This window comes from Epargyreus clarus, unplaced genomic scaffold, assembly GCF_041222505.1.
Source record: "Epargyreus clarus isolate Ecla_fem2 unplaced genomic scaffold, WU_Ecla_fem_2.2 ptg000015l, whole genome shotgun sequence".
In the NCBI taxonomy this organism is placed as follows: Eukaryota; Metazoa; Arthropoda; class Insecta; order Lepidoptera; family Hesperiidae; genus Epargyreus; species Epargyreus clarus.
This window is the reverse complement of record NW_027332223.1, coordinates 5,622,051-5,646,639: the sequence shown is the minus strand read 5'-3', so window position 1 is coordinate 5,646,639 and position 24,589 is coordinate 5,622,051. Positions and strand designations below refer to the sequence as shown.

The 24,589-nt window shown below is 34.0% G+C and overlaps 3 protein-coding genes across 5 annotated transcripts in view; 2 read left to right on the top strand and 1 right to left on the bottom strand.

Annotated features, from left to right (window-relative positions):
• The first annotated feature begins 10 nt into the window (after positions 1 to 10).
• The window catches only part of LOC140747680 (protein phosphatase 1L), a 238,542-nt gene continuing 213,963 nt past the window's right edge, over positions 11 to 24,589 (top strand). The window contains exons 1-2 of one of the 2 annotated variants that reach the window (XR_012102894.1): positions 11 to 1,215; positions 2,725 to 3,645. Coding sequence is in view for 1 of the 2 variants with exons in the window: in XM_073080213.1 (XP_072936314.1) it covers positions 208 to 1,215; positions 2,725 to 3,108 (1,392 nt within the window). In the remaining variant the exon portion in view is untranslated. Of the gene's footprint in view, positions 1,216 to 2,724; positions 4,992 to 24,589 lie in introns of those variants that run through there. The other variant, XM_073080213.1, reaches the window with a different exon arrangement.
• Positions 9,472 to 14,003, bottom strand: Atg4a (Autophagy-related 4a). Of its 2 annotated transcripts, none has more exons than XM_073080214.1 (10): positions 13,870 to 14,003; positions 13,525 to 13,684; positions 13,210 to 13,405; positions 12,747 to 12,893; positions 12,491 to 12,570; positions 12,074 to 12,222; positions 11,217 to 11,351; positions 10,585 to 10,683; positions 10,107 to 10,272; positions 9,472 to 9,598 (listed from the first exon to the last, which is right to left on the bottom strand). In XM_073080214.1, the coding sequence occupies exons 2-10, from the start codon at positions 13,649 to 13,651 to the stop codon at positions 9,540 to 9,542; spliced, it is 1,158 nt and encodes a 385-aa protein (XP_072936315.1). In that variant the 5' UTR covers positions 13,652 to 13,684; positions 13,870 to 14,003; the 3' UTR covers positions 9,472 to 9,539. The 2 variants fall into 2 exon arrangements, with proteins under 2 accessions (XP_072936315.1, XP_072936316.1); XM_073080215.1 differs by having other exon boundaries at positions 13,839 to 13,996.
• On the top strand, positions 15,186 to 24,039 carry LOC140747802 (NHL repeat-containing protein 2). The gene is made up of 11 exons (XM_073080422.1): positions 15,186 to 15,499; positions 15,815 to 15,981; positions 16,342 to 16,501; positions 17,949 to 18,127; positions 18,522 to 18,669; positions 19,017 to 19,184; positions 19,473 to 19,661; positions 20,255 to 20,377; positions 21,307 to 21,411; positions 22,002 to 22,111; positions 22,230 to 24,039. Exons 1-11 carry the CDS (start codon positions 15,346 to 15,348, stop codon positions 23,031 to 23,033), a joined length of 2,307 nt encoding a protein of 768 aa, XP_072936523.1. The 5' UTR covers positions 15,186 to 15,345; the 3' UTR covers positions 23,034 to 24,039.

Below are 24,589 nucleotides of genomic sequence, written 5' to 3'. Positions count from 1 at the left end.
AATTTTAGGCAATCTGTGCTTGTTCAAAAATCGATATTGGGCGGTTTCCTTTACAACTTTATTTTTTACATGGATGCTTGAATGTCAATTGTCAAACGTCAATCAATTTATTTGTCAGTTATAAAAACTGCAGATACTGCAGTACAGTTGTGATATTTTTGTTTGAAAGTGTTTTATTGCTTAAACTTTAATTTGTTTGCGGAGGATATGGAAGACGAATTAGAAGATAGAGTGTTACATCAAACATATCTTTCGTTTATGAAGATATTCTCACGTTTTACTAGTGGCGTTGCGTTTGATACTCCCGTGAGCTATTTATGGAAAATGGTGCGCCTTTATTTACTGCGATCAGAAGTGGTGATATTCACGTTGGCTATAATTATATTCTTTATGTATCTTCAAACTATTGAACTATGGAGTCGGACGTTGTTAAGCAGGCTATCCCAGGCCATGAATCCTATGAATGCAGTCCAAAGAATGAAACTTCTCGAGGGTTCCGAAGCCGATAAGCAAAGTTGGGAATTGAAAGGTACGCTAAGTGCGGTTTATGCAATCAAAGGACGCAGAATGCACATGGAAGATAAATTTATCATAAACGAAAACATAAATAACACTGGCATATCCCTGTTTGCCATTTTCGACGGTCACGGTGGAGAATTTGCAGCTAACTACGCCAAGGACCACCTAATACAAAATCTTCACAACAAGGTGGTGGAACTCAGTGCTTTTAAAGAAGGAAAGGTCATAACCCCACCTAAAGAAACCCCAGAAGAACCCAAGCCAAAGGAGCCAGAAACTAACACAAATGTAGAGAGGAAGACAAGCTTTAAGAAGTCTGCGAGCACAGCAGATGACACTTCAAGAAAGGAAATCACTGATCCTCAACTTCTGGCACAACTTACTAAAGCGAGGCCTATAACCAGAGAGGTGAGGTCTGGTGGCAAACCGGTTAAGAATGTGAACATACCACTGGCAAGTTATGTGGACAAGGGAAAAATCAATTTTGGCAAGCTTCTCACAGATGAGGTCCTGGCTGCCGACAGGCTGTTGGTGGAGGCTGCAAAGCGTTCCATGAATGTGGCAGGCACTACTGCTCTGATTGCTGTACTGGAAGATAACTACCTCATTGTGGCTAATGTTGGTGACTCTAGGGGAGTGATGTGTGATTCACGCGGCAATGCTATTCCGGTATCATTTGATCATAAGCCACAACAGGTAATTATACTTAACATAAATTTTTTCTTCTACTATTTTATTTTAGTAAGATATAATAGTAAAGTTAACAATTTTTACCTGGGATTCATTTGTTGATTTGTTACATACATATCATACTTAAAAGAAAGAGGGGTTGCCAATATTATGTCATAGCCTGTTGATAAGGGTAGCTTTCAAAAGTTGAAATTGATATTATTCTGTACTAAAAAAAAAACTAGGTATTTAATTAATTTCCTGTTTACAAGCACAATCTGTGGCTAATTAAAAATGGTATTGGATAAATGGAATGTGTCTATAGGGGAGGAGCAGGATAATATTAAATTAGGTGTGACACCTACTGGGTGATCACCACCTGAAGGATAAGCCTGGGCCACAATTATGTGATAGCCCCATCATTTACTTTAAATACTTTCTCAACACATAGAAAATTTCAAAGATTTCATTCTAATAAGTCTAATCTTCAAACACAATCTGGTTTCTGAATGTGATAATAATTGCGCTATAGTGGGGCATGATTATAAAAGTTTATATAATACTTGTTATTCAAATAATACTATCTCTTGTTTCATAAGACACTTATTTGCTAAGAAAATATGAGAGAAAATAGATGTTGATCTTGTCATAAGATAAGAATTGATAAAGACAGGAAAAATAACTAGTTAATCTCTTGAGATGACTCAAGATATATACTTAGTATGAAGGTGGTAAAACCCTTTGTGGTTCAACTCCGGCGGCGGCACCGCCACACCTATTTCTGTCTAATATCAGCGGTGGGTGGAAGGGTATGGTAAGGGAGAAATACTTTTCCAAGGCATACCAGCTTAATCCTGAGGGGTAGCGGCGCATCTGTGACAGCCGAACTCAAGTCTATCATATCTTATCCTATCTGGCGTTGATTACAGACGTCCTTGGGCGGCAGTACCTACCCACTTACCATCAGGTGGACTTCATACTCGTCTGGAACTCCTATGTTACATAAAAAAATATAAACAATAAAATATAAAATATGTCGTATAAATAATATTATTTCTGCTTTTTATCTTTAACTTAAAAGATTAGCAAATATGTATAGGAGGGTGTGTAAAATTCATAAGTCATTGTTGTGCAAATTATATTATTACACTGTCATAATAAATATTGTCCAGATTGCATGTGGTTACATGACATCATCTTATATTTTAGGAAATGATAACCACGTTGAATTTGTTGGCAGTAGTCGAATAGTAGTAGTAGACTTGAGTGGATAAATCAGATATAGATTAAAGCTTACATTATGTATGATTTATAGAAGTTAATCATTTATGAATAGACGTCATATCTACTTGGAAAAGATTTGCAACAATGCATATTGAATTGATGAATTTAAGAGTATTCATTGTAAATAATAATACCAAAATGCCAGTAAATATACTGTATACAGCTTATAAAATACTGAATTGTTAAAAGCATAAGCTATATATTTTTCTATTTTCTATATACTTTTCAAATTATATATTTTCTTTTCTTTAGGTTCGAGAGCAAAAGAGGATTGAAGCTGCTGGGGGTTACATAGCTTTTAATGGAGTATGGAGAGTAGCAGGTATTTTGGCAACCTCACGTGCCATGGGCGACTATCCTCTGAAAGACAAGAAATTTGTTATTGCTGACCCGGACATACTAACCTTTAACCTCGATGACCACAAACCAATGTTCCTCATTCTTGCTTCCGATGGACTCTGGGACACATTTACAAATGAAGAGGCTATTAAATTTATTAAAGAGCGATTGGATGAACCTGATTATGGAGCCAAGAGCTTAACACTGCAAGCCTATTATAGAGGATCAGTAGACAACATTACAGTTTTAATAATTAATTTCCTCAATAATAAAATTGCTGTATCGAGTTCTCAGTAAATGTTAGTGTTCCAATTTCATAAGCATTGTAGTAAGAGCAATGTGCTGGTCTTTTTATTCGAATTATCATCAATATGAAATTTTAATTATGCAAATAACAATTTCTGTAAAATTTGGACAATTTATAATGTACATTTTAAAATATATTCTATCAGTTAGTGTGAGAAGATTAATATTTCAATAAATTGTACTTAATTTGTATGTACTTCTTCAACTTGAATGATGTAAGTATGTATATAAAAATTGGAAAAGCATCTTTCATAGTAAAAACGTAAAATTATTCTTTCTTCAAAGTACATTTGAATAGACATTATTTTGTAGGATTTTTGGAGTTCCCTAAATGTGTAACTGTCGATGTTAGAAATTTAATAATCTGTAGTTCCAAAATGGTAATAGATGTGTAAATAGATGTCCAAGTAGAAAAAGAGTGACATATATATTTTTAAATGTTAATATATCTTAGATGTAATGTTTTTGAATCCCAAAGTTTAAGATTTATGGATGGTTGTGATTGTGAAATGGGTTCTTACCTAAAAGGTTTTTAATTACTTTATCTTTAATAGCCAAAGACTACTAATATGTCTGTATAAATGGCATTCTATAATTTACTCCTCTATATGACATGATATATTCAGTATTTTAATATAAATTTTTCAATAATTTACATTGTTTTTACCTTACCAACATGCAATGCTGTGGTGGTACAGGTGTATATTAGATTGTTGTTTGTTAAATAAGCTATCCTGAATCTATCACAATAAAGAAATATCAGTATAAGATAGTAAAAAATGGGTTTAAACCATCCAATCCATTCAATATTTGAGCTTTTCCTCTTATGGAGAATGGGATGTTAAATGTATGTTACAATCTTTACCCATGTTAGGCATCCAAATGTAACATAATATTTAGCATGTATACTATATTGATGATATACATATTTAATTTACCTTTGGTGCTAGTCATTTTATCTTACATCTTCATTTAATAAAGCATCATAATATTATGCATTATTTTATGTACAATAAAAATGTGATTTTAGAAAAATCTATTTAGTTGTGATAAAAGTATCAAGGGGCAAAGTACAGTAATATTTTTGTAAACATGTCTTAAAAACATTCTTGTACATTTAAAACAAATTTTTCGAACATTTTTGTCAGGTTTCAGGCACTAAGTAAAATAACTAATGTGTGAAAGTGAAAGTATGTATCAGCAAGGGTCAAACTAAATTAGAGTTGTATGTCTTCATGTAATTGGGGCCAAGTCATACTCCTATTTGATCTAATGTTTCCAATAATCGTCTGAAGCTGCTATTTATAAATGAAAACATTGAAGTACTTGAGGTAATCCATAGAACCATATATTACGATTTGGTGCCAAATAATAAGTTTTGGCGTATTTGTCGTTGTATGTTTTTGAAAATATCGGCCGTCTCAAATCAAATTATTAACAATAGCTTTTAATCGTTAGAACTAAATTAAGGTGAGTGGATTGCTAAATTATTAAGGAAATAATTTGTCCCAAAATGTTGTCCTAAATTTTGTGTCTTATTTATGCGTCTCCTATTTATACTGCATATTTTATTGTATTTATATTTTCTTTTATAAAAAAATGTTTGTTATCATCTTAAGGTAATATCCAGCTATTGAATTTTAATGTGTTAAATTCGGCAGTGTGCCATTATTCGGAGTGCAGGTGAATGAAAAAGTTTTCAAAACGGTATTAAATCTTTTAAACTATGTATTTCTCTTCTTTTTGGAAGCATAAGGTATATTATTATGTAACAACTGTTTTTGATAAATATAATTTTAACATTTTGTCTCTCGTATACCTATTGCCTGTGTATGCCTACATTAAAGTATACCAAAATAAATGGTCTTTTAAAATATTGTTATTTTATTTCACTCAGGATTTTAAATAGGCAATTGTTTTATTGTCGCCAAAAACTACGCAACAACGCGATACATTGTTTTATATTTTATACTAGTGGTGCCCGCGGCTTCGCCCGCATTTTAAAGATATAATATGACATACATAAAACAGAAAATTCGTACTTTCATTGGAATGACAGTGGTGCCATCTGTCGAAATTATTCTTACCAACTCCAATGACATTTTATACTAGACATGTTATACGCCCACTAACTTGAGAGAAAACTTGAGCGAAACTGCTTTGATAGCACACATGCACGTTTTTTATTTTACTTACCTTTAACTACATAGACAAATGTTCTATAAGGGACAGAGCTATTAGAACAATGTGATAAAAAAAGACAACTAGTGTTTGACCTTGCGTTTCAAGTGTACGCAAACATAAATATTGACCATGGAATATAGTGACCAATGATTACTTCAGTCAAAACGGGACATCGATTTTTTTTGTCAAATACTTTTTACTTGAAAAAATATAGTTAAAAATAATAAAAAACACGCTTTTATGATAAAATTAACTAAAAAGTAGAAAATAATTTTCAATATAAGTATCATTTAAGGAACAGTAAATAGTATAATTGTGCAAAAAATGTGGGGCGCTTTATGAAAACTGATAAATGGAGCACCCCATGTTTTTTTTCACAATTATACTATTTACTGTTACTTCATTAACAATGGTAACGGTTCATTTCGGAGACAACGGCACGAAGCATCGAAAAAAGGGACTGTCCCGTTAAAAACGGGACGTATGGTGGCTTTCCCATTGATCCGCATGCTTGTCAAAGACAAAGAAATAATGGAACAGAAGGTAAAAAATGTCCAAAACTGTCGATAATAGTTTTAGTATCGTTTACGTAGAAATGTTATAGTACAGTTTAACTAAATAAATTATTATTATATAAAAATATAATTTGAAAGAATGTATCTATACAGATGTATCGACTGGTTTAAAATATACGATTTAAAAATTGTTTATATTTATTATCATAGATTAGTAAATATTACTCACTCCTAACAAGAAAATGTACCCAGTTTTGAGAATTGAAATAGTTGCGTAAAAAAGTTTTGCCACGTCTCCGTGCTAAAATGTCTCTAAAATATTTGAAATAGTTATTTATTTATTATGTAAATTACGCAGTATTAGTTATTTATTCGTAAATTTTCTCTAAAAATGTTTTTATTTGTCAAGAATTCAAAAAAAGAACTTACTAATAAGCCGTTTGTGGCGTTTATTATTATCAGTTTTATTTTACACACGACCATTAATTGCAAAGTTGTGTACATTTTATAAATGTACTAGCTGTCCCAGCAAACATTGTGTTGCCATATAAATAAAAAAAATGTTAAGGGTGAACAACCCTTATCACTTAAGAGATATGAAAAATAGATAGTAGCCAATTCTCAGACTTACTGAATATGCATATAAATTTTGGTGAAAATCAGTAAAGCCGTTTCGCAGGAGTAGGTACAGTAACTAACATTGTGACATGAGAATTTTATATATAAGATTCTAATTTTACCGTGGTCTTTTTGAGGATTTATTTCTGGCTATACAAAGATTGCTTATTAAATTATGTTTAAGAAATACGACCTTAATGATTGAAATATTTATTCAATTAAAGAAATTTTAAAATACCGTATACTATCCTATATAAATTTTATGGTAATATTTTTTATTATTTACCACAGGTATCGAAGGAAATTTAGAGATTAGGATACAGAATTTCCCATATATCGATTTTATTTTATTAAAATAAACTATAAAAAGTTATATTTTGACTAAAAACACACTAATATAAAAATTAAGCATTGGGATTTTAAACTATAACATACGACATATGAACATCGTCAGATTCAATAAAATGTCACTTCTGTTCTGTTGATCTATGACCATGCATTTTGCGTCTTTATCACTTTCATTCACAAAAACATACTTTGTCTCTTTCTGGTTACTCACGTAATCATGGCGGATCGAACACGAAAAATAAACAAAATTTAATAATTTCTCTTCATTTACGTGTGATAGGTGATTCCATGAAGTTTGTTTCTTTTTCGAGCATAATTTTTGCATTTACGCATTGCACAAGAAGTCATTTTGAGGCTTAAAATTCAAAATAATGACGTTTAACGTGTTCAGTGACATTCGTGTGTATTACTACGCGCGAGAGCGACTGGAGTCGTTTCAACTCGTTTTACACCACTTAACGTATTTTGTATGTTTCAAGTTTTGCCCGCTTGTGGCGTATCTTCAGGTTATAGATCAATGTACCAACTCCCAAACCTTCGTGGGCTCATGGACAACAACTCTGCAAAAGATCATCACTTGATCAAATGCATAGTTTCCGATTCTATAAAATGTATATAGACAAATATTCATTTTTATATAAATAGATAGATGATCAACTAATGGATAAGTAAAGTAACTGTAGGTAAAATCTAAAATCGAAAATCTAATTTCAATCTTCTGGGTTGAAAGATCGATTCACTGAATCGATCCATTACTGGGGTCTAGCGGTGGTCGTTGAATCAACGAACTAGTTAAATCAACCGTTGATTCACTTTCAACGAATCAACGTTAACCCAATAGAAATTAACTAGTTAAATACGTCAACGACGTTGAACGGAACGTTTCGTTACTTTCAACGTAAATTGTATTTTGAAACGGTGGTCGTTGAATCAACGAACAAGTTAAATCAACCGTTCAACGAATCAACGTTACGTCAACGACGTTAAACGGAACGTTTCGTTACTTTCAACGTAAATTGTATTTTGAAACGGTGGTCGTTGAATCAACGAACAAGTTAAATCAACCGTTCAACGAATCAACGTTACGTCAACGACGTTAAACGGAACGTTTCGTTATTTTCAACGTAAAATTGTATTTTGTTTAGAATTAAACTTACGTTAATTTTTTTTTATAATATACGAGTAGCAGACGAGCTTGATTGTCGGTATAATAGCATAATTTGAACTCCAATTATGTAGAACATATCGAATTATTTCCTAATAAATAATTATAATTATAAATATCAAGAATTGATATTTATATCAATTCTTGATATTGATATTTAATAACACGCACTACGTCAAATTGTTTCTAAAATAACATTTACTGCACTTCAGTAGAGAAGCGTTGATCGTTGCAGCATAGTTAAAAACCGTTTATTATTGATGCCAGTTGAAATTAGTAACACGTTAACTCGTTGACGAAATTAACTAGTTGATCAACTAGTTGATCAATGGAAATTAACGTTGACGTTTCGTTGACCGAAAAAACTTCAACGACCCACCGCTACTGGGGTCCGTTCTGGTGGGATTTCCGAGATAAAAACTATCCTATGTCCTTTCTCGGGTCTCAGACTATCTTTGTACAAAATTCCATTCAAATCGGTTCAGTGGTGTAGCCATGGTGTAGCCGTGAAGAAGAGACAGACAGACAGACAGAGAGAGTTACTTTCGGATTTATAATATTAGTAAGGATTTAAATATTTATTTTTTCATTTTTTATTAAAGTTATGTTATAAAATAAAATTGAATGTCTGTGTCACAACTGACAATTAATTTTAATAATGCCTTAAATAACGCACGTTGCACGTTACCACGAACGTCAACAAATAGCGCCATTGAGCAAGTACCGCTACAAAGCAAATAAGTACAATCAAAACATTTTGGTATTAAAGGGTATTAAACATAAAAGTACGACTACGAGTAATCGTAAAGGTAAATGAGAATATAATTATTATTAAAAAATATTTATTACGCAAAACAAGATTATAAAGATTACACGCTCTTTATTTCATATAAAGGCACTGAAAATATAATTTTCGTAATTTAAAATACACTTCACGTAATACTATACATACTTTTCAAAGCAGCACTTTGTTAATAATATTAACAGTTTCGTTAGAAAATCTGTTAATAATTGTAGCGATAACATACCTATCCCAATGGTATTCTTTATTCACGCGGGCTAGGAAACTCAATGCCAGAAAAACATTATTAAATGGTAGTGTATAGAAGAGATACGTTGTATTTAAATAAGATTAATCCCATGCCTTCCCGGATTGTGAATAATAGAGTATACTTGAGTTCGTTATTAGAAATACTTTCTTCCGTTATCTTATACCATTTACTATTTTTCATAATGACGGAACAACTGACCCCAACAAATCATATTATGAACATGCCTTTATAAAAATGGCATTTCTCAGCGAATGAACACTTGTAGCTACCTACTTTTATACTAAACTAATAAGCGTCATGTAATTATTTAACGTATTTCAGCATACATTCATGGGGTTAAATATTTCCCACTGAAATTAGTGCAATCAGGCACATAATAAGATGACTTCGTTTTCAAATACTGTGCCTTTACGCTATTGTGCACGCTAGTTCGTTAACTAAACTAATTCAAATCAACATAAAACAATAAAAATATTTTGTGATGTACTTTTAATATATTAAAGTGATAAAATAACAGAACTCTATAGACATCTATGACACTCATAGAATTTCAAACTCCTCGTCCGAATCATCGAATTGACGATCGACATCTTCAAGATCTGAAATAAAAGTTCAATTTTTAACCATCACACATGACAATAGTAAGTTATGGTGGTCAAACTTTACTTTTTATATCTTGTTCATTAGAAACAAAAAATACCATTGATGTTAAATGGATAGATTAGACATTTGGAGTGGACGATTATCGAGATTGATGGCATTGTCACGTGGACACAGTTGCTTAAGAAATTCTGTTATAGTCCGCGCCAAACTTATTGCGACGCGACTCGTTTCAATATTCGGAGCGGACTAGCAGTTTGGCGCGGACTATACCATTCCGAAACGGAATATAAGTTCTATCTGTGCGATCCTAAACTCAAGGACCCAGTCAAAGCTTCAGTTATTATCATTAATTCATATTTTCCTATGCTGCCAATCTTCATACCAGAGTACATTACACCACTACTACAAAGAGGTAATAAAATGAGAATGGTACCACCGCATTCGTATCACAAGGATATACAATAATACAACCAATAAAACCAATATGGTAAGAACATTACATACCATTAAAAAGCGATGTATATTGTAAATCGATGTCATTGGTACTTGGACCCCAGTGTGAAGGCCGCTTTTCACAGATTTCAAACAAGGGCTGGCTCTCTTTCATCAAATTTTGTTCAAAAGTGTTGCAAAGCTGATCGAAATCACTGCGCGTTCGACAAAGGAAGCACTGTAAATCATGAGAAATGTTTTTATTAAGTATTATATTTACTGCTTACGCGTGACGATAACACGCTCAGTCGAGGCATAAAATAATAATAGTGTTATACTTAATAAAATTAGTGCCTATCTCTGTTCTTTAATGAAAGTTGCATCAAAATCTTTATAGTACTTTCTAAGATTATAAAACATTATTATAAAATATACTTTTATTTTGTTTTAGATCAAATATTGAAAGAGAAAAAAGCTACCTATTTGTGTTTAAAATAAATAAAAATTACGATACTTCGATTTTAAACAATTCACAAAAATATTTACTCACTACAGCAACGGATGGATCCATGGCAAGCATTGGTATTCGAGAAGCATATTTACAATGATATGTACAGTCCATTTCTTTCTGTTCATCAGTCATTTTGTTCTGAAAATATCGTATACTTTATAAATTAATCACCATCATCATCATCATGATCAAAAGCATATTACTCTATTGTAATTAATAAATTGGCTGATTTATTAATTACAATAGAGTAAAACTCTAACCACTCCTAAAAAATACGAAAAGTAAAAAATATATTTTCAGTAATGATGGCTTCTCGAGATTTAAATAATATTTGCTGTGTTACATACTTCAATCTAACTCATATAAATGTAATGTATAATTTGCCTGACTTATCAAAATGCTGCCATAATCAATAAAATAAATGATAAACGTGGTCTCGCCATTAATTACCTACTATTAAGCTTGATAATGGTAGAGCAATCAGCCAATTACCAAAGTCATTAGATAGACTTTTCTAATTAACCTCCATTAGTACGAAATCTAAAAGTTAATTGTTTCACTTCTTATTTTAAGCAGTAATAAACATCTATTGCTATTTTACATATTATTTAAAATTTTAAGTGTACACCAATATGGTTATCATAAAATACTCAATGATAATGTTATTATACCTCTACCAATCCGGATCTCTGGGTTGTGTGTGGGTCTAAATATATAACTTCATCGCCTACACAGCCAATCAAATACAAAGCCTGGTTAGGCTTCCCACCAATCACACCAATCGATTGAGGGCATTGGAAGCACATCTGAAACATAAAAAAATCTCAGGCTACGATTACGCTTTTGAACTGTATTGCTTTTTGATACAGTAGTCTGTTCTGTAACCTATCTCGCCAGTCGTTATAAACTGCGGCACCGGCAACAGACTAAAGGTGTTTGCTAAAACCAGGGGCAGCCCCAGGGCGGTGCGAGCAGTGCGACCGCACGAGGGGCGCCAAAAACACACGAGCGTCACTGTTTAATAAAGAGGCTAGACTGTTAATTGAACGGCTGCTTAAGATACTTGGCTGCAACACATATATTCTATAGCGTAACTATAGGATGCGACTTAAAAAAAAGTACGTCGCCAGGAGCTACGACCATGTGATTCGCACCACCTAAAACTTTTGCTAGAGCCACCACTGGCTAAAACTAGCGCGTTTGTACGTAGCGAACGTCCGCTCCGTACGGCCTACGCTGCGGGCGTCCATCCTGTGCAACACGGAGTATGTATTGGCGGCGCTCAACTAATTTTTGAAGAGCAGTCCGCCTGCCGACTTTCTTTCTTTTTGTGATATACACAGACTAACTAATACACTATATTAGTATACTAATACAAGATGTAGTAAATATAAACAATACCAATAACAACAATATATAACCTCATCATAGGCATAACATAATCGATTGCGGAAATTTGACCAAAAATATCGAGAGAGAAGAAATTTAATGGTGCAAGTCAAGTCTAATAGAATAAAAGTAATCTTACCTTAAGTCCATCAATATATACAGGATTAATTTCACTAAGTCCAAGCCTAAGCGGCACTATGAGTAAAAGTGGCATCCAATCTGATATCAGTACATTGTCTGAGGCACTTGAAGAGTCTCCTTGATCGTGCTTAACTATGCATTGTTGCACTGCAAATATATTAAAAATTCACATATATAATCTTGATGAAATCTTGAGGTATTAAGTAAAAATATTTATTGGTCTGTCCTGTTGTATAAAATTAATAAAGACATTAATGGATATGGAGGAGCGTTTTCTGTTTTATTCCATATTTTAATAGAAAACCGATTGGCTTCACTTTTAACTTCATTGGCAACTTCAAACATCAGTATTAAAATGCATAAATTTACTTAAAAGAACAGATTTATTTTATTATAGGACTAAGAAAATACTTACATATATCTTCCTTAACAACAGTATTGTCGAGAGCTACATGAATCACTAATGAACTCCATTTATCATAAACAGCTAGTTTTCTGCAAAAAAAACACTCCATTTAAACTCATCCAGTTGAAATAATAAGTACCATCACATCCTTTCTTATAAAATAATTAGTCATGAATATAATATAGCAGAATAAAATGATTAGTTATACGGAATATTTAATTTGCATAGATTTATATTCATACTTTTTAATTATGTTTCGCCTCACCTTAAAACCTGTGCAACAGTATTGGGCCCAAACCATTGTCCAACATCCTTGCCTTCAGATGCGCCCATTAATGCTACTTGATGGATGGAGTATGGAGCCTGTTTCCTTTCTTCAAATCGCTGCACTATCTTCAAATATGTTGGATCTCTACAACAGCATTGATTAGAAATCTAAGAACTCACTGTGTCATCTCTATATTCAGCTTTTTATCAAAATAACCTTTAGATATAACTTTGATTTAATAAAAGATAATAAAAAGAGATAACTTGTCAAATGGGCACCCAACATAATCATATACTTTCATTAAATGTATTCATAATATTTCTATTCATAATAATTAAAAATAAAACTGCATTTTAATTAACAACCAGATTGACGTAATAATGATATAGTTGCATCTTATTCTATCTATATTAAGTTAGATATGCATTTATTATATTAGTTTTTAGTTTATTAATCATACCTAGTCTCTGGTGTCCAAACCCAGTCTGCTGACAGGTGGATTCTGACCAATGCCATCCCAAGTACCATCTGTCCACACCGCAGCATACAACCCCATCCTTTATCTGAAGTGAGCCCTTCATCTCCAATAGGAACAAAGCCCTTTCTATATGTACACCAGATTATCGAGCTTATATCACGTCTTATGCGTTCCAAGTCTGAAAATTACGTAAATAAGGTAATAAACTACAATATGTCGAAAATTAAACAATGAATAGTGGTTACATAAAATAAAATTGCATAAATTCGGAAATGCTAAAAAATTTACATAAAATACCTTGTATAGCGCTGTATTTCCGTCCCAAAACCCATACATTTTCTTTTGTCTTAGGAATATCATCTGGCTCAATAGTGTTACCGTCAGCTGATAGGTAACAAATATCAAACATGGCATCCATATTCATTCATAATTTTGTTACTACTGGCAGTAAGACAATCTAAAACGTTAACTTAATATTAAATATCCGTTAAAGATGTAACCGAGACATGAGATCGAAAGATTTGAAAGTCACGGCGCAGATAGAACAATAGTGAAAATGTTTTGTAAACAAATGTCACTCAACACTAAATATGTTAAACATGCAGCTGTACCCGTATAATATTTAATGAAAATTCCACCTACTCTGTTTATCTGAATCTTATTCTGTAAATAGCTAAGTATACTAAATACTATTCTTCAAAATAAATGCAAATATCGTGTTAGTGTAAATCTGGCACTTTTGTTTTGAGAATTTGACGTTTGACAATTTGACAATTGACATTATCATTTTCATTACACAGCTCATTGACCTACTTTTTACAATACAAAACAAAATTATTGAATATATCATTGTGTTCTAAAACAGGTCAAAGTTCATATGTGTAATATTGAAAACCTAGTTTACAAAGTAAGTTACAAAAGTTGCATAATCCACTTTGTTTGAAGGAGAATGATATAATTTGTTTGTTAATTTGATTTGTGTTGGACGGCGTAGCAGTACGTACATGCTCTAATTCCATTAAATATAATTTATATTTCTATTTTAATTTTTTTTTTTTTTTTTAATTCGAAAAAACATTAATATTTACAATTATAATTAAACTTACAGAAAATTAAAAGAAATAAATTAAACTATAAATATAAAACAACTTATTTACAAAATTTACATATATACAAAAATGAAAAACAAAAATATAAAAACAAAAACACTACCATAAAAAATTGTCACCATCACTGTCTTTGGGCAAGGTTCCCAAGACGCTGGCAGCATTTCCTCTCTGGATTGCTATACCAATCCTTTGAGCGAAATGTATGCCAGCTCTCGGGTCCCCAGAGACGTCGACCAAACGAGTTGACAGCTGTTTAAACAGCTGATAAGCATCCGGACCCCATGGACCCAAAGTTTCAACACCAAACGCCACAAATATATAGTTAGTGCATAAACTAATATATTTACGACGTTTGGTGCTTTCAGCAGCTGTAGCCGCCGCCCCCGCGCCAGAGGAAGACGCCTGGAGGTGAGAAGGAGCCAGTGTGTCGACACACGTAGCATCCCACACTAGCATCCTCCCCCTCTTCCAGGGTATTTAATATTTTAATTAATTTTATATTGAAGGTATATGAAATAATTTATTAAAATAATGCTAATAATAAAATAATTTGAATAGAATTCTAACACTGGAAATTTTATGTAATAAAATAAAATAAACTATAAACTAAAAAAGGACTTATTTACAAAATATACAAGAAAACTATAAATAAAATATTTATTTCAAGGTATATTAAATTAATTTCAGAATCAATAGTTATTATTGAAGACTTAAAAAAAGCCTCCTCGTCTCAAAAAAAATGTGTAAATTTCCCTTAGATATTTCCGAACGTTACTTACGGTTATTATTCCACGTGAAATGAATGTCATTGTCAAATTGACAACTATTTGTCAATGTCTAACTGACGTGCGATTTTTCGCTGATTTGCTAAGCTAAACATTAGAGATTTGCATATTATAGCTGTAATGTACAGTTATTGTTATAATTAGCAGCATTTTTATAAATCGGCTTACGTTAAGGCAGTTTATGTGCAATATCAAAGTTTATTTAATTGTATTAAATTAAAACCATGGAGTCCAGTCCATTGGATTTTGTAGCTCAGTCATGTATGGATTTAACTGACGCTATTGTATCGGCCACTAGTTCTGAACGCGATTCTTTGATTAGCAATCACATAAGAAAAGTATATGCTGTTGTAAATCCCGTGGAGGATTTTAAGAAAAGTATGTATCCTTGCTAAATTGCCATTTAATACTCATAAAAATTTCTTATGTTGGTTCTGTTAAAACATTTCGAATTACTTAATGAACTGACTGTGCACTGTGACTGTGTGCGAGCAGCATATCACTACAAAGGTTTCACTTCAGGAGAATCTGTAACACAATAGGATCGATGCAATAGTAATGTAAACAATGTCATCCATACATTTATGTATGAGATATTATATACCAGCTCCTACATAATATAGTCCCACTCCATCACATTTTATTTTATTATGTCTGTCTTGTATAAGTCTACATCATATTTCATACTTCCAGATAGTGAATGGGTGAATGTGTCGGAACCGCTATCACTGGCTCAACATTGTTCTGATAAGATTGTGGTGCTGGACTTCTGGACGTACTGCTGCATCAACTGCTACCATGTGTTGCCAGACCTGGCACATCTGGAGAAGCTGTACAGCGTGGAGAGTGGTTTAGTTGTGGTATGATACCTATCTTTGAAAGTCTTTGAAGTATGGTAATTAAAATACATTGAATTTTTGATATTAGTACATGCAATATTATTGGTTCTTACATGTATGTGAAATTATAGAAATATAAATTGTAATTTACTTATTTATTTATAAGCTGTATTTGATTTTTAATAACAGTTTAAAACTGACTTGTAAAATACTTTATTAAAATATTGAATTTTTATTTTCAAAGATATTGATAAAGATTCATCACAAAAATAAAAAGAAAAATGTGATGGATAAAGATAAAAAAGTACTTCAATTGGAGGTCTTTTTAAGTCAATCAAGGTGTACATTCAACTCATCATGGTTATTTTAATTCAATTTCAGATTGGTGTGCACTGTGCAAAATTCACCAATGAGAAGGCAACAAAGAATGTACTGTCAGCGGTACAAAGGTACAACATCCACCATCCTGTGATTAATGACTCGGACTGCACCATCTGGGATTCTCTTGGTATACGCTGTTGGCCCACCTTGCTTATATTGGGTATGATATAGTTCAAATCTTTCAATAATATACTTGATATGTATAACTCAGGTTAAAGGCCCACCTTGTTTATATTGGGTATGGTAAAGCTCAAGCTTTTAAATAATATAATTATAATAAACTCAGGTTAAAGATGTGAAATGCTACATATATATGTATATTTTTTGGCATAACACATAGAATATAATACATATAAAATTTATTGTGAATAGGTGTAGTTCAAAAACATCCAGGTATTATAAATGCAAATTGCAAATTACATTTCAAATTTATTCATTTTATTTCAAATTACACTTATTAAAAGTCATTGATTCTAAATTACAGTGACAGTCTATTTTAAACATAAAATCATTGTAGACAACACCTATCCCAAAAATTGTATTCTAATAATACGGTAGGAGCTATGAGCAAATAGTGAGTATCAAACATGCAAGTACATACAAAAGAAGTAGTTAAATATTTCTTCTACTTATAAATAATTCTTCTATTAATGAAAAACCATTAGTTTTCCTGCATGTTGTTTATATCATATCATGTCATTCTACGGTATCAAGTATGTACTTATGATTATGTATCTGTTAACTGGTTCTATGAATATGAGTCACTTATTCACAATGCATTGAACAGCCTCTACATGTTAGTGTATGTAAACTATTACAACATCAATCCGCAATTGTTATTAACTACATTATACAGAATGACTACGATCCTCACAATTTTGAAGGTGGTAGAACCCTTTGTGGTTCGACTCCGGCGGCACCACCGCCACACCTATTTCTACCTTATAACAGCAGTATTAGGCGCTGCTGTGTTCCGGTTTGAAGGGTGTGGTAAGGGAGACAGACTTTTCCGAGGCGTTCCAGCTTAGTCCTCAGGGGTAGCGGCGCATCTGTGGCCGACCTCAGGTAGGAATATCTAATCCTATCTGGGGTTGATTACAGATGTCCATGGGCGACAGTAGCCACTTACCATCAGGCGGACTGCATGCTCGTCTGCTACTCTTATATTATAATAAAAAAAAAAATTTGCATAATTGTAAAATATTCAACATTATACTAGTACTAATAGTGAATACTATTATAGCAATAAATATCACATTAATAAGTGATTTATTTTGTATGTCATCACTCATTACTGGCCCACTGCTGAGCATATGTACTTTCAGGGCTTGGGGTATAGCCCACCATCTGGCTAAAATCATATTCATAAACATCACACCCGGTCGAAAAATATTTTTTAAAGAGCTGTCAAGCATGAAGATTTCCTCACAATGTTATCCTTCACCGTAAAACAAGCTATAATCAATTTCTAATGTAAAACATGTAACTTTGAAAAATCAGAGGTGTATTAGTAGGTTAGTAGTTAATGCGATTCCTAGCTTAGGAGTTTGTTTCGTTTTTTATTTAAATGTCAATCTATTATAAAGTTACGTTCATTATTTTTTCAGGACCTGGCAATAAGCCCCTGTTTGTTTTAACTGGGGAAGGGCACAAGAACGAACTAGTTTGGTATGTGAGCAATGCATTACGCCATTTTAGCACTCGGATTTCAACTGCTCCTATACCAGTTGCCCCTATGAAGCACTTAAAATCCAAAGAAAGTGATGTGTTGAGCTTCCCTGGTAAGGTAAGTTCTTTTGTATTTAATTTCATAATTATTTATAAACGTTTTCTATACATGTTGAGGTAGTTCTAAACTGTAATATATAGATATCTTTTTTATAACTTGTAAAAGTAGTTATTCTGGCAACTTTAGTTAAATGTATTCAAATCTATTTTTATAACCATAAGATACCCTTCAGTAAACCAAAAAAAGCCTGTTAATAGCCTGTCAGAATTCCGCACCTATCAAATTCATTTAATTAACGCCATTTGTTAAATTTACTGGTTATATCAAGGAGTAGATTCTTATCAAACTTTGAAGGTTGTTGAAAAATGAAGTTCTACTCATGTCCACTTTGTTTTTGTCTGAAATGTTATCACTTACATATGATTATCTCTTTCTTATTTGTCGACCCTAGGTCACAATAAACCCGTTCTACCGCGGCCGGACAGAGGAGCCCTTCCTCGCTATATCAGATACGGGTCACCATCGAATACTACTCACAGATTGCTCTGGAACTATTCTGCGTATTATAGGCGGCCCGGAACCCGGTTTTAAAGATGGCAGTAAGCATTTTACATATTACAAGTATTTTTTTTTTAATTCTTATTTCATATACAACCATTTCGCCAACTTAATTCTTAGTATGTGGATGGTCGTCGTCATATACAAAATCAATTGTATACAAAAAAGAGTGCTTTATCAATGTGTAAATCTGCAAGGTACTACTTTTTTACATAATAAACAAATATTACAAAATGATGGTACATCATGTCATAACATTATATCTGTGAACCTTTAACATTTATTATTGTATCATAACGCCCCGGCGTAACTCTCCAGCGTTACGAAAACAGTTACAAAGCTCAAAAATATTTACTTCCAAAAATTATTTTTGAAAAATTGTTTCCAGAAATAAGCGAGGCGCTGTTCAACTCGCCGCAGGGCGTGTGCTGGCTGACGGGCACGGTGCTGGCCGTGTGCGACACCAACAACCACGCGGTGCGCGCGCTGCACCTCGACGACGGCACCGTGGAGGTGCTCGCTGGTACAGGGGAGCAGTCTACCTTTGGAGATTTAGGTAACATTATTTTTTATGAACTATTCGTTTGTTTTTAGTTTTTTTTAATGACTATTTTCAGAGCTGTTTCAGCAAGCTAATGTTTGTGCATGGTTGTAACTGTTTAGTGTTTTGTTAAGATTAGTAATAATGTGGTATGAGGTATAATAATATTATCTGATGTAATTTATCGGCTGACAATTCTGTCAGCCGTTTAACCATTTAATGGCTTCCTTCATTAACAACGTGGTGAGATATCTATACTTATCTATGATACTGTCAACAATTGTTACTTTCCTCACTTCCCAGGTGGCAAATGCCTCGGCATGCAAGCCCTGTCGTCTCCCTGGGACGTGCTGCTGTACAGCACGCCCGACATGGACATGTCGGTGCGGCCGCCGCCGCCGCCCCCGCCTGGCGGCCCCGCCGCTCCCCCGCCACCCCCGGGACAAGCTAAGCCCGATAAAGATAAAGATGATAAAAAGGAGGAGGGCAAAGGTTAGTTACGTAAACATTCTTCTGTGGTATGCTAAGAAAAGGTACCAATAATTATTTTTTCCCTCAGGAAAATTAGGTAAAAAATAAATATAATAAGAACTTTACTATGATTAATCTTGTATGTACAGTACAGTGTAACGTTAATACATCTATCCAATTTGTGCCCTTTTTTATTTCTAGAAATTTATAAATTCATTCAAAATACTCATATTTTTGATGTGAAACATCTATAGCCGCACGTAAAACAAATTTCTGGCGTGGCGACGCATGCCGTGGCTACGCTACGTCGCGTGACGTCGCCACGCTATACGATGGTATATATATATACAGTCTATATGCAGTAGTGTGTACGGTGTGGCGACGCGTCGCCATGCGCAAAAATCGTAATATTTTATTTTATCATTATGACATATTTAGTTCCTATCACAATATGCTCTTTCTGCTTTACTTTTACAAAATAATGTCGATGTTGCACATCTGCCAGGCGTCCCGTGACGGCTCACAGTGTTTTTTATCATCACAGACCTGTTTTTGTTTTAGATACAGGTCTGTGATTATCATTATGTGTCTGAATTAGTTAATTTTATTTGCAGCCGATAAGGACAAGAAGGATGAGAAACGCCGGGTGCTTCTAATAGCTTGCGCTGGTTCGCATCAAATTTGGGCGCTCTTCCTTGATACTACTATATGGTGGAAATATAAAACATATACTGAAGGTAATTAATTTTTATTACATTACTTGATATTTTATAACCTTATGGAATGGATAAAATAAATATATTTTTCACAATATTATCTATCTATACTCTATACTGCTCTCATACATTTGAGACATATTAATTATTTAAATGTTGTGGCTATAATAGATATTTTAACTTTTTTGTTGGCTATCAACACTAATATTTTTTAATGTATCTAAATAAGGTGGCAACACTCGCCCCTTCCGCCTACGACACGCAAGTGAAATACACGCTTTGTCAATTTGTCAAATGACTATGTCTATCGAATGTTATGCATACATGAATTAAGTTAATATATTTATTCCACGATTACGTGAATGCGAAATATAGATAGCTTGATACGGAATGCTGAAGGCTTCTGTGTCACCAAATGTTAATTATTTTTTACTTATTTATTCATTTTATTATTTTCATAAATACTTAGTTATGTGACACAAAAAAGATGGCGTTGGGGTGATGACGAATGATATGTAAGCAACGTATAATAAAATTAAAATAACTATTATATTTTAAAATAGTTTATGGTTCTTATTAGTTTTATGGTTCTTATTTGTATTTATTATAATACCAATTATAAACGGATTATAAAAATGTCAACCGTCTTCCTAGTACGGTTTAACAGTTAGATTGTAAAATGCCGAAAAATACCCGGTCTGTTGTATGGAGATCCCCTTTTATATTCAACTTTATTTTATTTTTAGTATTTGTTGTTATAGCGTCCACCGTTATGCATCCTCTGTAAAAAAATCATGTGTCTATCTATTACGGTTCCGGTGATATAGCCTTTAGACAGACGGACAGACGGATAGACAGAGAAGTCTTAGTGATAGGGTTTCGTTATTACCCTTTGGGTACGTAACCCTAAAAAGAAAGCATCTTTTATTGATACAATCGTTGGTGTGCAGGTACGTGCATGTGCGTGGCGGGCTCGGGCGCGGAGGCGGCGCGCAACTCCGCCTACCCCGCCAGCGCCGCCTTCGCGCAGCCCTCCGGCCTCGCGCTGCGCAACGGTCAGTACACACTCTTGTATGGAACGTGTACACACTCCTGTATGGAACGTGTACACACTCTTGTATGGAACACGTACACACTCTCGTATGGAACATGTAGACACTCTCGTATGGAACATGTACACACTCTTGTATGGAACATGTACACACTCTTGTATGGAACATGTACACACTCTTGTATGGAACATGTACACACTCTTGTATGGAACATGTACACACTCTTGTATGGAACATGTACACACTCTCGTATGGAACACGTACACACTCTTGTGTGGAACATGTACACACTCGCCGAATATAAACGAATAGGCGCATACATCAGAATGTGCTTACTCGCGTATTCGGTACTCTCCATGAACAGTCGTCTGTTCTCAGCGAGGTATCGATATTTTAGCACGAACAAACACCACTATAAATATTTTTTTATAAAAATATGCAAAATTGTATAAAAAGATTGAACTTCTATTTGCCCTAAAAGTTTCTAAGCGTCCGAGAACCTTGTCCTCTTTAACAACGTAGTTTTTCATACTAACGTAGATATTTTATACTACATCGAACATTGAATTAGACAATTTCAATCCATATCTTAGGTACCTCGCCGGAACTCTTCATAGCTGACTCCGAAAGTTCTTCAATTAGAAAAATGATGCTAAATACAGGACAAGTTCACACAGTATGTGGAGGAGATCGCAATCCATTGGTATGTAATTTTTTATTCATTAAATTTTAAGTACTTTCAGGAGTATATCATATCCTCTTAGTAATTAACCCAATCCTAGCATCAGTGAATTCTAATATAAAAATATTAAAATTTTCAGGATCTTTTCGCTTTTGGTGACGTTGATGACGTTGGACAAAATGCAAAATTCCAACATCCTTTAGGAGTTACATTTTGTGACAGCAACAAAACATTGTACGTAGCAGATACGTACAACCACAAAATAAAAAAAGTGGACATCGGCCCGCAGAAAGTCACAACAATGAATCCGATCATGCTAGAGAGTACGGAAAATGCGAAGTTCAATGAACCTTCCGGTTTATCTGTCAGCGCGGACGGGAAGTACCTCTACGTGGCCGACACCAACAATCACAGCATTAAACTAATAAATCTAGCCAAAAACGTGTGCCAGGAATTCAAGGTCCGTCTTCCAGATCCCAAATTCATCGAGCCGGATAATCTGATATTCTACAAGAATGATCTGTTCATAAATAGGAAGTGTGGTCACTTGATTATTTATTTCAACGTCAGCTTGGACTCGGAAACGAGGAATGTAAAGTTTACAGCAGGGGCGCCGCAGAATTGGCACGTTTGTGTTCGTGACGAGAGCAATAAAAACGTCACGTTGGACGACTTTGAGTTCATCAATTGTACGTACAAGGGCAACAAGCTGCCCGGCCGCGTGGAAATGAACCTCAAACAGCGCACAGACAAAACCCACTATCGGTTATATCTGAGTTTCCATACGGCTCTATGTGATAATTCTGTTTGTTTCTCTCACTCTTTCACGATCCGATCGACGATATTAGTACGCGACTCGGTAAAAATGATAGAGTCCTATAAAATCACGTGTAAAGTCAATCCGGTTAATCGCGAAACCAAATCTGAAGTCAATAAATCCTAGCAGAGCCAAAATAAACACTCAATAAGAATGCGTACAAGATACAAAAAAATAAAATTAGTGTAATGGCCAATAAAAGCATCATCAAAGATTAAATGACCAGAACTTCATTTTATTTTTTTCTATGTTTCCATACGACGACTTGATGCTTTATTCATATTTCATTATAATGAGAATTGCACAAACATTCATTATTTAACATATTCTACTGCATCGTAATAAAATTTACATAACATACATATAAATATATCCCCTAATATTAACAGCCAAAGAACATTGCACAAAAGTACAATAGCATTACGATAAATAATTTACATTAAAGGACATATTTTTCAATAATATATACAAATATGAGATGTAATGTAATCTAAGGATAAAAGTATCCAATGCTCTCTACATTCATAGCTCATTATTATAACAAGAATACAAATAGTCAGACAAATAGTGGTTTTTCTAAGAACAGATTTTTCAATTAGTTGACGAGCGTGTTTCACCGATGATTTACGAGAATATTGTTTGACACAAACAGACATTATATTATATGTAAACAGACAAAATGCTACTTATTTTACAATTGCATAGAACTGTATCTGTAACTCTAAGAGTGAGAATTCACGGAGCGTTTTTCTACCATCGCCGCGCGCGGGTGGTTATATAATCGCCACAGTTATGTAGAAGCGTAGGACAGAAAAAAAAACCGATATAGGCTGTTTACTTTTGCAGCGGAAACGACAGAAAATCGCGCACGTCGCCGAAATACTTTGCACTGTGAAAATGAAATTTATCTTTGAAATACATTTTCATATTTTACGAGTATTACAGTTTCGCGTCCGCGTTTAAAGGCGGTTGAAACGCTCCATGAATTCTAAGCCTAATATGTAATAAGTGGATGTGGTGAACAAAATGTACCTAATCTTTATTTCGTGTTTAAGCTCTCAACTAAAATGTTATATTTCATAATTTTATCGAGTGTTAGACGAACTAACAATAAATTGAACATTTTTGTACACATATTTTGTTTATATCTACTTATGTTTCTTCCATACTCTCCTGCGATACATCGTAAATCATTATTATGTATTAACAGTTATGGAAAAGAATCTACCAAAAAACGATCACAGATGTATTGTTGTTCTAGAAGATTAAGTTGGAACTACTCATTTGTACTTTTTTTTTCTTTACGAGGGGGAAACCTTCAAAAGGTACCCTATGCCGTGGGACCGACACGGGGTTATGTGGGATTCTTACCGCACTAAAACCCCCCCGGTGGCCGTCCTCGGCGACTCCGGGATCTCCAAAGGAACGCAACCGGAGTCCTCTTAGCGCGTTGCCCCGTCGGGCACCGCCCAGGTGAGCGTGGTGCTCGCCACTCCGTCTGATGTGCACGACGATATGCGACCACACATACCGCCGTCCTTCCCGGGGTCGCTGTCCAGGCGGTTCGAGCTCCCACTCTCGCCACCCGCAACCCCGGAAGCCCCTTTTAGTCGCCTCTTACGACAGGCAGGGGATACCGTAGCCCTATTCTGGTCCCGGAACTACAGGGACACTCCCTTACA

What these genes read in the sequence shown, in the direction of transcription:
- Atg4a (XM_073080214.1), bottom strand. Translation starts at nt 13,651, where the DNA reads ATGAATATGGATGCCATGTTTGATATTTGTTACCTATCAGCTGACGGT. An exon ending in ACTGTTGCACAGGTTTTAAG is followed by an intron (nt 12,571 to 12,746) that starts GTGAGGCGAAAC and finishes TTTTTTTTGCAG; the next exon opens with AAAACTAGCTGTTTATGATA. An exon ending in TGTTGTTAAGGAAGATATAT is followed by an intron (nt 12,223 to 12,490) that starts GTAAGTATTTTC and finishes ATATATTTGCAG; the next exon opens with TGCAACAATGCATAGTTAAG.
- LOC140747802 (XM_073080422.1), top strand. Translation starts at nt 15,346, where the DNA reads ATGGAGTCCAGTCCATTGGATTTTGTAGCTCAGTCATGTATGGATTTA. An exon ending in ACCCGGTTTTAAAGATGGCA is followed by an intron (nt 18,670 to 19,016) that starts GTAAGCATTTTA and finishes AATTGTTTCCAG; the next exon opens with AAATAAGCGAGGCGCTGTTC. An exon ending in CGGCCTCGCGCTGCGCAACG is followed by an intron (nt 21,412 to 22,001) that starts GTCAGTACACAC and finishes TCCATATCTTAG; the next exon opens with GTACCTCGCCGGAACTCTTC.